At 39.4% G+C, this 16281-nt stretch overlaps 2 protein-coding genes across 4 annotated transcripts; both read right to left on the bottom strand.

Moving 5' to 3' along the window:
• Nucleotides 1–2024: 2024 nt before the first annotated feature.
• LOC104426478 (kelch-like protein diablo) lies at nt 2025–8341 on the bottom strand. Of its 3 annotated transcripts, none has more exons than XM_039306745.1 (12): nt 8100–8341; nt 7103–7272; nt 6697–6878; nt 6249–6603; nt 5992–6140; nt 5830–5907; nt 4774–5104; nt 4494–4693; nt 3615–3691; nt 3042–3143; nt 2472–2658; nt 2025–2310 (listed from the first exon to the last, which is right to left on the bottom strand). In XM_039306745.1, exons 2-12 carry the CDS (start codon nt 7269–7271, stop codon nt 2221–2223), a joined length of 1920 nt encoding a protein of 639 aa, XP_039162679.1. In that variant the 5' UTR covers nt 7272; nt 8100–8341; the 3' UTR covers nt 2025–2220. The 3 variants fall into 3 exon arrangements, with proteins under 3 accessions (XP_039162679.1, XP_039162717.1, XP_039162755.1); XM_039306783.1 differs by lacking the exon at nt 8100–8341 and adding an exon at nt 8017–8096; XM_039306821.1 differs by lacking the exons at nt 7103–7272; nt 8100–8341 and having other exon boundaries at nt 6249–6586; nt 6697–6838.
• A 2629-nt stretch (nt 8342–10970) lies between these two features.
• Nucleotides 10971–14299, bottom strand: LOC104426746 (aldose reductase). Its single transcript, XM_039317380.1, is given in 9 exon segments — nt 10971–11066; nt 11254–11496; nt 12118–12189; nt 12302–12420; nt 12423–12507; nt 12917–13004; nt 13110–13183; nt 13985–14035; nt 14156–14299. Coding segments are annotated over 9 exon segments (966 nt in total). The 3' UTR covers nt 10971–10976.
• Nucleotides 14300–16281: the final 1982 nt, after the last annotated feature.

The raw sequence follows: 16281 nt of genomic DNA, 5'->3' as shown, positions 1-16281 counted from the left end.
CTGAGCAACACGTGTACCTATGGCGGTCCTTTGTTGACTCCACTGGTGACTACAAAAAAAAAAAAAAAAAAAACCTTTGCAATTAAGTCTTTCAAGTTTCTTGTTCCAACCGTGCTCTATTATTGTGTTGGGGGTCTTCATTTGATAAAAGTGGCTTTTCTCACTTATTTATTAAGATGATGATGATGTAGAGAATGATGAGTTGTTGTTGTACATTTTGGTTGAAATCCATTTTTCAACCCTTGTAAATACGGCAATCTCTATTGTTGTATTACGGGTGTTGTTCCATTCATTCTTAGAAACTCACGCCAATGATGACAGCATCGAATAGCTAATCTGATCCTTTAGCCTAGATAACAAGAGTCAAACCCTCAAAATGCATCTCATTTGGTAACGATTTAATTTGTTAACGATTTACTGATGTATAAGTGACATTACCAACTTTTTATCATCTTATATGGGACTTTTGATCTTATAACTAATCCATCTCATGAGAAGTACTTCACATGGGAGATGGATTATTTGTTAGATTAGATGTGGACTAATTTCAGCGATGATGATTCAGCAAAAGTCTGAAGAGCAAGTGATCAAGCAGAGTTGTATATTCACACAAATGTAGATTTGTTTTTACACTTTCCACGGGTCCCTTGTGATCTAGTCTATCTTATGAGTCAGGGAAAATGTATCCATCATCACCGTGGATTCCATTCATAAAAATAGAATGGGAAGTTACATGCTTCTTTCAATTGATGTTTGGTAAATCGAAAGTCTATGAATAACTCCCGGTCAATCAACGATAATCACTCGTAGCATGGTCTCTTATCTCATCGTCACTATCGTACAACTTCAAGTTGAAACGGAGCAAGTGCTTGGCTATTTCCCCCCGCTATAAGCCACGCAATAGGTGACACGTTGACGAAGTCGTAGCACCAACGGCATTATTGTGGAGCCAAGTTTTTGCAGTGCTAGACCCGCAAGCACCATGTCAAAGTCTTGAGGTCCTCGTGGAAAAACTTGGGTATAGCCAAGTTTTGCAGTGCTAGACCCGCAAGCACCAAGTCAAAAGTCTTGAGGTCCTTTCAATAAATGCGAATTCTGAAGTATGTCTCATCAGCCACTCACTCAAATACTCATTATCGAGACTTGGTTACGTAAATTTTATCTATAGTACGTTATCCGCACCTTTCCTCCTTTGATAAAACGGTGTTTCATGTTATCTTTTCTAACGTTCATCCCTAAACATGCAAAACTACATGACCACACATAAAGGCGCAAGCAATAAAATGAAATCAGTCATAACAAAAAAAATAAATGGCTGAAATGATAAGACCCTAAGCCAAATCTGGCAACATTATTCAACGTCATATTATAAAAGCCCTGGGACACGACCTCGTCAACTATACATGAAAGGAGAGTGAATATGCAAATGTGATATGCTATGTAAATAATGTACTAAACAACGTATATTCTTAAAATGAGCCAATCGACATGGAAATATTTAACATTGTGCAATAAAAAAAATGCAATGTAATCATAAATCTAAATTTCATTAAATGCACCCTAGGCATATTTCTGTAAATTGTTTAATGAACATCCAATCAAAAATTACTAGCAAGCAATACATAATTTTTATCTTTTCCAATTTATGACATACGACCTATCGAAAATAAACATGCAAATATAGCAATTAAATGAAACTTCAATTCATGGGAAGTCCCAATTTTTCTAAGATGGGAATTGGGTGCATAGGAATGTCATGTAAAAGCATATGTAATAAGATAGCATGATGCAAAGTCTTACATGGGCATGACATAAGCAACTACTTACGAATGAAAATGAATTCTCCACACATGCGGTGGGATAACCTAAGCCGTAATCAATGAAGCTTGAAGAGAGTATATGAAGTTGGAATATGCAACTCTTGATTATTAACGAAAGGAGGTTCATATAAATGGTGGTCAAGATTTACGAAAGAGTAATTCTTGCAGAATTATAAGAATTTGCTTTTTAACTAAGAGTGCAAGTGCAACAAAACAAAAGGCCTCTTGTGACATGAGCAAGCTCGAATTCATCTGTACATTCCTATGCATCTCTCTCTATTCCCCCTAGCTTTCAACAATATACAGAACTCTCTAACACCGATCCATTTTATGTGTGGGAAGATATCTGCAACACCAGTCAAAAGGAAAATGGAAACATTTCTGCTAAAAGAAGCTTCTCTCACAGGACGATGGCAGACAAGAAACACCTTTGCCCAATGCCTCTCACAGACGTTTCACGCCAACTTTGGCCCTCCTTGTAACATTCAACCTGTGACAATACCAATGGAGGCATAAGCTAAACGATGCTCCAAAAGTAAATCGGATGAGCAGTTGGTTGACAAATTTTGAGGACTCAGGGTCAATCCAACGCCTGGCTGAAAATTATACATGAATCATGACATACAAAATAGAGGGAGGCAGAAAACTCACTGTGTCTACGATGCCTTCATCGGCCTTTACACCTCCGATCACATATATCGACTCATTAAGGACAGCGGCGGCAGAATACCCTCTAGCACAATTCATTGGTTCCCCAGCCATCCAGCAATCCAGGCGTGGATCATACACTTCAACACTCGGAACCATTGAATTTCCATCAAAACCACCCAAGGCATATCTATTGTAGGAGTACAGATAAGACACAACGCTCAAGAAAACTGAAACTCGAAGTTTAGCAGAGTACAGTAAAGCTAGCTTTAATTAATTTACAGTTGAAACAACGACCAGCTAAATGAACAACTGAAAAAAAAAAAAAAAACTAATTTTGCAGTTCTGTCCTTTAGTCATGTTAGCAGAACGGAAGAAGAAGGGAGACTACAAGGAATTTGTTTATTAGATTTACATTGTGAGAAAATACTTAATACACAAGAAGCACAGACGTGAAACAGTATCATGTCCAGGTCAAGGGAGAATACGACATGCTTTTCCAGCATCTATAGGCAAATATCATCAAATAAAATTGAACAGCTGGCATCAAAAGGAACATACGGGTATACTTACAGCTTTTCATTCAGCGAGACCAGTGAATGGCAGCCCCTCTTTGTGGTCAAGCTTCCAATTTTGGCCCAAGAATGTTCTCTTGGGTCAAATCTTTCAGCCGAACTGAAATAAATCAGCAGAGGAAAAATTACCAACCCTCTGCTGTAGCTAACTCTGATGTAAAAGATTTCATATGCCATGCAAGAAATATATAGATTCTTCTCCTTTATTGAGGAGTATTAGGTCTACAAGGGTATTTTTGAAGTTCCAGATATGTAAGAGATATGGACATAAAAATAACTTGCATTTCACCAGTAAAGGTTTCTTAGGGTAAAATTGCAAAAGCACTAGTGTTCATATGAGGAATGACACTGCCATTTTCCATCAGCTGCAACAACATATGAAGGGTTAATCACACGCCAGATACTTTCACAGGTTGCACAGCAGTTGACAAGAATGCCCCCCAGAAAAGTAAATCAACTCATGTACTCGGATTTATCAGGAAAAAGGATAACAGTCAGTCAAGAGAGTCACAAGAACGATCGACCACTTCAAATCACAAAATAAAAGGTTGATGAAAAATTCGTCTCTTACTTAAGATAATTATTGCCGTCAAAGCCACCAGTAGCATATATTGCCCCATTAAGCTCCACTGCAGCAAGAGCAAATCGCTGGGAGAAAAGGAGAAGCACGCCCAAAAAGTAATTATCAAGTATTTAGTGAGTAAAGCAAAATACAAAACAGCATTGAAAAGGACATGTGAGAATTGACTAATGCTTAATAGTAAAGAGAGGAAAGGAAGTTCATTTTCCTATCAGAAACAAGAAGATTGCCGGAGAAGAGATTTGATAGGGTAAAATTTGTACTCAAATTCATCTTTTTCATTAGTGATGGGAATCCTATTAAAGTACCAGTTGTCCTTTCCACAACTAGAAACAAATGACCACCAGGCACATGGCAGCGAATTCATTAGAAGCAACTTACTTAGATTACACAGACTCATCCCAGGGTCGATATTAGAAATCAAAACATGGCACTACCTTATCATACTAAACCCTCAAATCAACTTCATAAAATATCTATCAGAAAAATTACCAAATCAGTCTTATACCTATAGGACAAATGTCAACTCAATCATAATCCTTTCAATTTGCAACTACAGTCCTCGCCGACGTGCCATGTAGGATGGCCGGCAATAGTTGACTATCACCTCAACATTTTTGAGCAAAAATTGGCCTGAAGGACTATAATGAAATATCCCATAAAGATTTAGGACTAAATTTGCAAAATTTGCAAAATTGAAAGGATTATGACTAAGTTTTGCATTATAACTTTTTACTGCAAGGAAAAAAAAGTACTCCATTTAGAGCACTCTGTTGGTGGCACTCTTTGACTAATTGATCATATTCCATAATCTGTCTTTTGTAGCTTCACCAGACAACTTTAAAAGCACAAACAAGCTAGGTACTATACCTTTTGTAGCATTGACCGTGTGCAGATCCACTTGCCGATGTCAAAGTCAAGCATCTCAACATCTGAAAGGCAGTCTCGTCCATTCCCGCCTCCAAGAGCAAAAATTTTTTCCCCTAAAGCTGCTCCAGCCAGACTTCCTTTTTTAGCATTCAATGATGGTTGCACGGTCCATTTATTTTCAGCTAAACTGTATGATTCGACTGTGCAGAAAGATAGTCATCACATTAGGATACCAGGATTACAATGGCAATGGAAATTAGAAAGACACTGATTCTAGTACCTGTGTCATACCAGGATTCCCCATCTCCACCACCAAACACAAAGAGATCTTCTTTAAACTTTGCAACAGATGCATATGCACGGATAAAGTTCATCGGGGTAAGAGACTTTACTACATTGTGAGAAGGGAAATAGGAATATACGGCAGATAACCATGATGAACCATCGTATCCTCCAACAATAATGATGGAATTCTTAAAATCAAGATCCAGTTCCAATTCCTCAGAAGATTGGATTTCCTCAGGAACAGCATTATGTGATGAAGATTTCAACAAAGAGTCCAACAAGTTACAGTGATCTCTCAGATAACAAATTTCGTTTTCTGCCCAAACCTGAACCAAAAATACAGTGAATGATGTGACAAAACATGTAAAAAATAAGAAAAGAAACTACACAAACTGTGACCCAACAAAAAAAACAAAGGAGAAACACACATGTTTTGTGCACAACAGAGTCGGTGAATCTAAGAGTGCCTCAAAAAAAAAGTCACCCGAGGCTATCTATGAAAGGAAGACCAGTATCAATGCACCCAAAAAAAAAAATATCCTAATTCCATCCCTAAGCTAGAGCAATGCAAGAATACTCTCTGGTATAACTATAATGGTAACGTAGCAGGAGATATCATTACTCAACATAGAGTTTACAGCTAACCATGTGAAACTCAACCTAACCTATATTTTCCTTCACTAAGGAATTAGAGAGGGTTTCCTTAGGGACAAAATTTCCTTTCAAGTATGACCTTTAAAAGCAGCACAAGGAAAGGTATAGATGCAACAAATTATACCCTGAAAATGTTTTCAGTTTGCCTTTCAACCCTGTCTCAAATGACTTAATAGGTTAGTGAAAAACATTGCATAAATTCAAAAGGTTTTACGTGCAACATCTTGTAGCACTGGGCCTATAAGAGTATATGGGATACTTAAAATCCAATAAAATAGTCAACCCTTTCAAACCCAATGGCAGAAGAATCCCCAAAAACAAATCAATAGGTGATTCTAAGCTTAGAGCTAATAAATGAAACGAAGAGGAAAAAAGTATGAACAAAGCTTCATAGTACCAGCTTCTGCTCCAAATCAATCATCTTTTGAGTTTGTTCCTTCTTAAAGACCTTGAGCTCTCCCAATTCTTCAATCAACTACACATAGAGAGGCATCATATAGAATGTTCAGGGAGCATGAGCAGAAGGAAGATTACTAATTATTTTTGCTTGAGATGCTACCTGGGCAATAATATCAGAAGAGGAATGAAGATCCTGTAATTTCTTCTCTTCTAGGTCAACATAGGAATGAAAATCCTGTAATTTCTTGTCCACAGGTGCCTCAATGAAGCTGTTTTCTTCAGATTTTATGCCCTCAGTACTTGAACTACCTTCAGAATAATGATTCAAATGTAAATCATGATATTCCTGGCTAAGAGCCAAATCTTTGAGTTTCGTAATTATTGAATCTTTCTCATCTCCTCCATCATGCTGCATACCTGCATGACCTTCAAATAGCTGATCATCTACTTCAAAAGAAAGGGAAGGATCTGCAGAATCAGATCTCCCACTTGAGTGCTCAAGTTTTTCCATTGAAGTAAAATGCTTCATTTTTTCCCATTCTCCTCTTGTTTCCTCAGAGAGAAGAGGTTGTGAAAGTGTTCTCTTCTGGATTATAGACTGGGGAACTGATGGAGCGATGGCTAAAGATGCAAATAGGGATATCAATTTACTTGTTTGAGCATGGTCCAATTCAAACCAGAAATGGTTGCTTGTATGGTAATTGTCCGCAATTATTCGCTTGAACTGATCTTCCAGCAGCGGTTGGCATTGCATCCTGATACGAATTTGAACCTTATTGGACAACCAATCAACTCAAAATCATACATTCAGCAATGAAAACTAAGAGACAATACATAACGTGTTGGCCAAATAGATAAGAGATACCTGTGCCGGATATGGAGTCTTCTCTAAAACATCAGTGCTAAAACAATAAGGATCGATATTCATCTGACCACGGCTTGCAGCCTCAAAAATTCCATGAAGTTTTCTGTCTGAGTAGTTGAATAAAAACAGCGGCAAGCCCGGTTCAATATGGTTGACATAAGCAATGTGCGAAGATGGTAAGCCTGTTGATAACATCTCTCATGAGTTTTCATACTTCAAATAAAACCAGTGCAAGTTAAAACAAGGAAGCATACGGCGACGATGGATCAAGCAAAAAGAAGAAGAACAAACTCCATTGTGCATGTTCAACTATTCTACAACCTTAACCAAACGATAAGTAAACGAAAAACTATGAAAGTTATAAGTGCTGTGCCAATAAATCAAACATGAACCACCAATAACTCACCAAATATTTGTTTGAATAGGCATTCCTTCATTGTGTTGTCCTTGCAACCAAAGATTACACCGCCAAGATTATTCTTCCCCAAGTTTCTGTGAGCTAAAACACCACTTGGGATATTTTGAGGAAAAGTTGTGTTCCCAAAGTAGGTGTCCCCATTCTTTATCGTCCCCATCCTGTTAGAAATTCCCATCAAATATATATCACGTAACCAAAAAAAAAGAAAACAAGTATTTGCACTATGAGACTGCCCTCTTCATTGGATGAAGTTGAAGGTGAAGATCTAAACAAGCCAAGCCAACCATTCAGAAGCACATTCAATAGTATGCAAAGGACCAAAGCTCGACAGCAAACGTTTAATCAGTCATCTCAAGATCGAGACAACCAAAGAATTGCAAAATGATACGGTGCATGCGTAAAACAATACAAGATACCGTAGCCGCACGCGAGCACCCTCCAACGATGATAGGAAAACAGAGCATTGAGCTCAAGTCCAACAACCAAACGGTTTCAGTGTTCCCCACCTACGTCCACAAAGCACAACCTCGCAGACCCGACAGATTTACAGCCCCTGTGTCGAACGATTGACTTCGCCATTCCAAAAATACATCCACCGAGCACCAAGACTCAATCCTATTCCTACACACACACTGAATAAACACTACCAACACCTTCAAATTCAACCCGACCAGCGATGTTCCAATGCCGGGTCCTATCGACAATTCAACAGCAAACAAAGATTGATGTCGGGCAGAAGGCGGGAAACGAGGAACGTTCGGCGCTCGAACCGAACGAAATCGCACACGCGATGATGGCAACGCAAGAACGGCCAATCTACTGAGCCCAAGAGCACAACGAGAATCCTCCTCGCGCCCGTCGAAACCCAAAAGAGAAAAGCCGGAAAAAAATCGAAACTTTACAGCAGCCGAGCTCGCGGAACGGATTCCGGCGGGGCGAGACCGGCAGCACGAGAACCCAAACAACACAGGAAATGAAAGGGTACCCGGCGGCAGGGGAAGCGGGGAAACGGCGGCGGCGGCGGCGGCGGCGGCGGGCGGCGGAGGTGGTGGTGGGGGGAGGTGGCGATGGAGACTTGGTGGGGAAGCAAAGGTTTAAGTAGTAATGGCGGATGCTGTTACGGAATCGAATCCTTCATGACGGGGGTTTATGGAGGATGCATGTCTAGAGAGAGAAAGTAGAGAGAGAAAGTAGAAGCAATTAAAGCATGTTCCATTGGAGGAGCTTCTCTTCTTTTCTGGTTGGATGGATCAAAAGATATTTGTGATTATAGTATGTATGTTTATGCTTTCATTTTCTCACAAATATATATAAGTCGAGTGTAATGGTAGAGGATGGGGATTGAAAAAGCATTTTTTAAAATTAGTATGATTGCCCAAATATCATAACGAAATTCGTATATAATTAATGATGGGATGGTATTGAAGTTCATAAATTATATGAAAATGTCTAATATAATCATTATACTATGCAAAATGTTCCATGTAGTCTTTTCGTTAATTTAAAATTAAGGACAATATTAAACGTTTTCATATAATCCATGCGAAAAGTTTATGGATTATATTGCCCAATTAAGACCACATTGAACAAAAATCAAGAATCCAATTAAAATATTAAGTCAAAATTTAGAAATTATTTGTGTTATTTATTTTATTATTATTATTTATAAACTATGCACAGGAGCTCAAGCCAAGCATGTCACTGAAGTGGAAATGTCGCGTTCTGCATGAAGATTCTCAAGCTCCGTAGTCTTCAAGTTACTTGATTGGACAGACGAGGTAAAGAAGAATCCTTAAAAAAAGATATATCATTTTGAGTTTGGGTTAATATCCTGAAAAACTTCAAATTGGTGTCTGTAACAAATTTATCCCAAACTATTTTTTTTACTATGAAAAACCCTAAACTAGTATATTTGTGACAAGTTTACCTTGACTGACTATAAAAAAATCATAAACTGGTACATTTACGACAAATTTACCCCAAACTAATTTATTCGATTGCAAAAAACCCCAAGATGATAAATTTGTGATAAATATACCATATGCTAAATTGAATTAATATCACAAAAAAATCACAAAAATTATAAACTGTGATAAACAGAGCATAAAATTCTAAATTGGTATACCGGTCAATTGTCACGTGTCATTTAACTTAATAATTTGAGAATAAAATTTTACGAAAACTAACATGGGGTAAATTTGTTACAAGTGTACCGATTTGAAATAAATTTGTCAAAAGTATATCGGTTTGGGGTTTTGGTCGTCAAAAATATAGTTTGGGATAAATTTGTCACAAGTGTATCAATTTTTGGTTTTTTAGGGTATTAACCCTTTTTGGGTTTTGAATAAATAAGGTGAGAGCCCGTTTTTGTTTTTTTCTTTGAAGAAACGTACCGTTCATTTTATCTAATGAGTACTTATATATTCTTACGGTTGAAAATACTATATACATGCTTGGGTTATAATTTTAAGAGACCATTTTGTATTCTTACCGATGAAAACGAGGGTTTTTTTTTTTTTGGGTCTAAAAATGAGGGGGTTTAAGGAGGATGCATGTCTAGAGAGAGAGAGTAGAGAGAGAGAGAGAGAAGCAATTAAAGCATGTCCCATGGGAGGAGCTTCTTTTCTGGTCGGATGGACCAAAAGATATTCATGATTATAGTATATCATACTTTCATTTTCTCAAAAACATATATATCGAGTGTAATGGTAGATTATGTAGGTTAAAAATGCATTTTTTAATTAGTCCAATAATGAGATTTATATAATTAATGGCGGAGATAGTATTAGAGTTTATAAACGGGATAATGATGCAAGATGGTCCATGAAATTTAACCCGATGCGTAATATAATCTCTGAACTTTTAATTTTATTTAATATGTTCCTTAGACATATGAAAATATTCAATGCAATTCTTACACTAATTTAAAATTAGTAACATTATTGAATTTTTTTCATATAGTCTAAATACTAAATTGAACATATATAAAAAATTCATGAATTACATTCAACAAATTAAAATTCATAGACCTGCATTAGACTAAATATCTAAGAACCACATTATACATTGAGTCAAAATTTAGGGATTATTTATGTTATTTAATTTTCTATTTAATTTTCTATTCACGAACTTACGCACCAACGCTCAAGCTAAGCATGTCACTGAAGAGTAAATGGCGTGTCCTGCGTCAAGACTCACAAGCTCCGCATTTGGTAGTTTTGAAGTTGTTTGATTGGACAAGACATCGAGATAAAAGAAGAATCCTTAATATATATATATTATTGTGGATTTTGATTAAATGAGGTGAAGGCCCATTTTCATTTATTTTAAAAACATACAGTTCATTTTATCTATTTAATGCTTACATATATCTACAATTAAAAATACCATATACATGCTCGGGTTAAGCTTTTAGAGACCACTTTGTTTTCTTTGCGATAAAAATGTCATATTTTCCTTGAGAATGTCCATTTCCAAATTCTAAACTCCCATGCTCATCTAGACCTAAATCCAAAACTTGTTTCATAAGGAAGGACAATTTGATCTTTTCAATGGCATTAGACGAACAATTTATAATAAAAACAGGAAATTGGTTATGGAGAAAATCATAAACAATTTCATGCTCAAAGTAATAATTTTTGACATGACATAAAAACACAAATCCTGAAACCTGAAACGAAATGGGATAAACTCTATTTATGACTTACGAGCAATGATTATTGTTGCGAACTAGATTAAATTCCCGCAACTTCGTAACAATTTCCCTTCTACATTTTATTAATCAACAAAAGCAAAAGTCACGACACTGACTTGTACCAAGAAGGATGTTCAACAAAGCCAGGGGTCACGCATTCTTGGTGAATCAGTCCTCGTGGTCCCAGAGATCGGCCACGCTTCTGAACGGCCCTGCCTCTTTGTTCACAAACAATTCTTCTCCATCAAGCACCCTCTTCTGCAAGTCAAATGAGAAAAAGACACTTTGGACAAAATCATAAGACATACTCATAACGCAAACTAATCAATCGATCACGATGTCCAAATCGACGTGGGTCCACACGGCCCTCTTCAGGTCCCGATTGACTTGGCCCGTCATGTCGGATGTGATAAGATTAAGCTAATCCCGAAGACTTAACGTTTACCTGATTGGGCATTCTGCAGAACGCCTGGAAGTCTTGCTCCGGGATTTCCCACCCGAAGACTTGCGTGTTCTCTCTGATCCGGTCGGGGTGGGTCGACTTCGGGATGACGCTCGTGCCCCTCTGGACGGCCCATTTCACCAGCACCTGCCCTGCGCTCTTGTTCAGCTTCCTCGCCACCTTCTCCACCGTCCTGTCGTGGATCAAGTCTCGGCCTCCTTCGGACGAGCCCAACGGAGAGTATGCCTTCGATGATTCTCCATCACTGTCAGCTTGTTGTGACGCAGTGGCTAAAGATTTTAAATTGAAACTCTTTCGTACACTCTCTCTTCATAGTTTATATGTACCTTTGCAATTGGATTCTAGGTTTTATAACAACAATCTTTAGTAGTTCTCGTGCACGTTGTCTCTCTCCACCATCCTTGTCCTCCGACTTCTGAATTGTTATATGAATTGACCTTTATTTTTCACTTTTTTATTAATGAAACTTTCAAGACATACAAATATTAACATGTAGACTATCACATTCATTTTTCATAATTTTCATATAAATTATGAACAAATCGCCTGGAAAAAAGGAAGAACTTATTCCTCATTTTTTTGCCAACAAATTATATTTTTTTCATAGTTTTCATCATTTTCATAATATATTAATACATGATCCAAAAATTATCGATAAATTGTGAGATGTTGCAGCACTATTACTATTTGTTTTATTTACTTGTAGGCCGAACTTTGGTTTAAAACTAAGTGCAAAAATATGTAGTAAGAGAGATAAATGAAGATTTGAACTCAAAACTGGCAATGCCATATGAAAGATGAACGATTTCCAATCCCCAAAAAGAAAAGATATTTACAAAATCGTACCGTAACATGGATGCTGTTTTTCTTGCAGAACTCCAACATCTTATCATTTCGCCATCCTGGATGCATCTCCATCTGAACAAAAGAAAACTCATTCGTTAATCCAAATTTCAAACTCAATCCAAGCGAGTGATTGAATGATCAGTTAATTAATTAATTAATTAGTGGTTAATTGATTTCTTTGTACCTGACAAACAGAGGGCATTGTTTCCGCAAATCCCAGCAACTTATTGAGCTTCTTGAGGGTGAAATTACAGACTCCAATGTCCCTAACCAGATTGTCCTTGACAAGCTTCTCCATTTCCTCCACACACCTTCCATGTCAAAATCTAAAACCTGGCCGGCCTCCGGAGGCCGGCTGGAACCGTCCTTGAGGCGGAATGGCCAGTGGATCTGCAATACCACAGGTTGTTACACAACAAGCAAGCCAATGCTTAACTTCAATTCAAATTCTTTTTAGCTCCCAGAAAAGGATAGGGAGAGATGAGCATCGAACTACTCTCGTTAGTATTATCATAAGAGTATCATGCTCGCTATGGAAAGTTCAGTTCAAGCAAGGATGAGCCTCTGCTACTCAGCACCACCGAAGTGGGCGAACTTGTCACCATGACAGCACTGAGGCACTAGAGGTCCACCAGCCATTCACCAAACCAAGCCACGAGGCCACTCGGTGCAAGCGAGGTTCGACCCCGTGACTTGGGGATGGGAATGTAAGCTTGACATCAACTAGGCCGCCGCCACTGGTGGTCAAATTCGAACTGTAACTAAGAAATAAGAGAGCACGTTGGAGCTGGACAATGACCAGATAAAGGTCGAGGTAGTCAAGCTGCAATTCTTGGAGGGTGTTGTTCAATGCTGGTCGAACTCTGTCTGGGGACAACTCGGTGCACCTGCATATCAAAATGCAATTTAACTCAACTGCCCTAGATATGCATAGGACACAATAACCAGAAAAAATTGAAGTTCATGATATGACGATCATTTTCACTCTTTACCAAAGTTTTGATGTGATGAACAGATCCTTCCTAGCAACTCCTGCTTGCATAGCTGACTGGAGCCCATGCCCAACCTACGATCAAGAGCAGCGAGATAATCATAATTTCCTTGACGTCAAGAACATTCGTTACGAAATAGAGAGCAGATATTGTTAACAAGTGTTCTTAAGAAATTGTTAGGAAAAATAATAAAATAATAAAAATGTTACATTTTGCTATTTATGAGCTCTAATCCATGTCTTGGATCTCGAATCCTTCCTTATCTTTTCCTTTTCGGCCGTCTTATTGAGACTCTATAACTATGATAAAGAAATCTAAACTGAAAGCCTCACTTTACATTGTTGCAGAGGCTAATGCAAAATGAAAGCTTCCAAGATCATTAATCAACACTGGCTTTCACAGACCATCAACCCTTTCAAATCAAAATCTCCACTATTCACTCTGCATTAATTTCCATTTATAGATAAATCTATAACTATTGCTTTGTTGAATAAGATAATAATTCTTATTAAAGACTTTCAGATATGCGGGAAATGAAAGCTTGAAAAGGTCATACAAAACCTACGCATAACACAAAGGAAAAATATGATATTTCGAAAAGGGTTTTGTTAATGAGTGTTTCGGGACACATGTTAACTATAATTTATAAAGTATTATTGTCATTTAAATACATTGGTTACACTTGACATGAGAAAGACGGTGCATTTTGATATTTGCGAATCCTTGCAAATATACACAGACAAATAACCGTTAAGTAAATCGCCTATGTTTCATTATCGAAAAATCATGTCTAAAATCCGTGCATCAAATGGGCATTATTCTAGTTCAGCACTAGAACGAATGAATCCACAAGGTGAAGGAGCGAAAAGAGAGACCTCTTCTTGAACTTTGTACTCCCAGGCGGTGTCTATATGCCTGTAACCGGCCTGCACTCATCTCGTCGCGGCCAAAAAAAAACTTGTTAAACTCAAAACCAAATGGGAAAGCAAGAACAGAAGAGGCGAAAACATGGGGAAGGGTCGAGCTCGATCTAGATAAACTACGACCTCAACGATGGCGGCGTGGACGGCGGAGGAGGCGTCGGAGCCCGATCTCCAAGTGCCCAGTCCGACGGCGGGGATGGCGTGGCCGCTCAGCAGTCGGAAGCTCTGGGCCTTGGGATCGACGGCTGGGAGCGTTGCCTGAGCCATTGTCTCTCTCTCTCTCTCTCTCTCTCTCTCTCTCTCTCTCTGCCTCTCCGTTCTGTTGATGAAAGTAGAATAACAAGAATGAAAGTAGAATCAATCAAGCGGTGAAATAGGAAGGAAAAATCAAGCGGTGAAGTAGGAAGGGAAGGAGGGAGGAGCGACATGGCTTGTTGCATGGCCAACACGTACATGGTGTTTTTCAGCAAACCTTGAAAGTTGAAAGGTTTTGTAATTTCGAAAGAATCGCGTTTTTAGAACATATTTTTTTTAAGTTCCCAAAAACATTAAGAAATGAGGTTTGACAAATGGCGCTCTTAAACATTTTCCTTAGTACACTTGAATGTCTTAGACAAAATTAAATTCTCTGTCTCTCTTGCTCTTTCCTATTTTTCTCCCTATCCATCTATTTTTATGCATTTGCATGTTTATTCCCAACGTAATGTTCTCTCACTTTCATCTCCCTCATTTTGCCCTTGCAACATAAATAAAAAGAGAGAAAAACTATCAAAAACCCTAAATTATATAGGTCATAATACATTTACTTTCAACTTTTGTGACACTAGAAAAATTTAATGTATACATGTGTGACATATTCACATTCCGTCAAGGTTTCGTAAATAAATAATGTTGATATGACGCCCACATAACTTGAATGAAATACAAACGATGTCCATTGATTTAGAAAATTATTAGACGGAAACCTAGTCGAAGGTAAATATAACACAGATACAAGTTTGAAGTTTTTGATATCATGATAAAAACAATTAAGAGTAAATATATTCTCAATGAGTATAATTTGAGATTTTTAATGCCTCAAAAAAATTCAAGGTAACTTGGTCACAATTATAGTACGGGTTTCTTGAGCGTTTTTTCCCATCAAAAGATGTAGGGGCAATTAGGTGTGAAGGGTAAAACATGAACATGATCCTTGGATTAGTAAGGGCGCGTTTGGTTGTGCTGTTTAAAAATTGTTCCGGGAACAGAAATAGAAAAAGTATTTACATTGGGGAACAATTTTTGAACAAAAATACGCGTTTAGTAAACTTGTTCGGGAATAAAAAATAAACAGAAACATGTTTGGTAAATTTGGATAATTTTTTTATTTCTTTTATTTTTCTAATTTTTTTTCTTATTTTTCCTTTTTTTCTTTTTTCTTTTTCATTTTTTTTCTTCTTTTGGCCGGTCGCCGGCCAGCCTTGGCCGGCGACCGGCCGAGGCCGAGCTCGCCCGGCCGGCGGGCGAGGCGCGGCTCGCGGCCACCGCCAAGCGAGGCCGAGGCTCGCCGCCGGCCGGGCGAGCTCGGCCTCGCCGGCTCGGGCGAGCTCGAGGCGGATCCGGGCGAGATCGAGCTCGCCCGGGCCGGCGCGAGGTCGGCCTCGCCTTGATCCGGCGAGGCCGAGCTCGCCCGGCGGGCAGGCGCGGCCTCGCCGGCCACCGCCGGGCGAGGCCGAGGCTCGCCGCCGCCGGGCGAGCTCGGCCTCGCCGGATCCGGGCGAGATCGAGCTCGCCCGGGCCGGCGCGAGGTCGGCTCGCCATGGGTGAGCTCGAGCTCGCCCGGATCCGGCGAGCCGACCTCGCCCGGCGGCGGCGAGCCTCGGCCTCGCCGAGCCACCGCCAGTCGGCGTCGCCGGGCGGTGGCTCGGCGAGGCCGAGGCTCGGCCGCCGGGCGAGGTCGGCCTCGCCGCTGATCCGGGGGCGAGCTCGAGCTCGCCCGGCCATGGCGAGGCCGACCCTCGCCCGGCTACGGCGAGCCTCGGCCTCGCGGGGGACGAGCGCGTCGGCCTCGCCGGGCGCGAGCCTCGCCGTGGCTGGCGAGGCCGCCGGCCCTCGTCGGCGGTCGCCGGCCATGGCCGAGGCCGGCACCGGCCAAAAGAAAGAAGAACAAAAAATAAGAAAAAAAAAAAAAACAAAGTGTTTCTGATTTGTGTTTTGAAACAAGAAACAAGTTTTTGTGTTTCTTGTTCTGTTTTTGTTCCGGGAACAAA

Source organism: Eucalyptus grandis, chromosome 1 (assembly GCF_016545825.1).
Source record: "Eucalyptus grandis isolate ANBG69807.140 chromosome 1, ASM1654582v1, whole genome shotgun sequence".
Lineage (NCBI taxonomy): Eukaryota > Viridiplantae > Streptophyta > Magnoliopsida > Myrtales > Myrtaceae > Eucalyptus > Eucalyptus grandis.
This window is presented reverse-complemented; position numbering and strand designations above follow the sequence as displayed.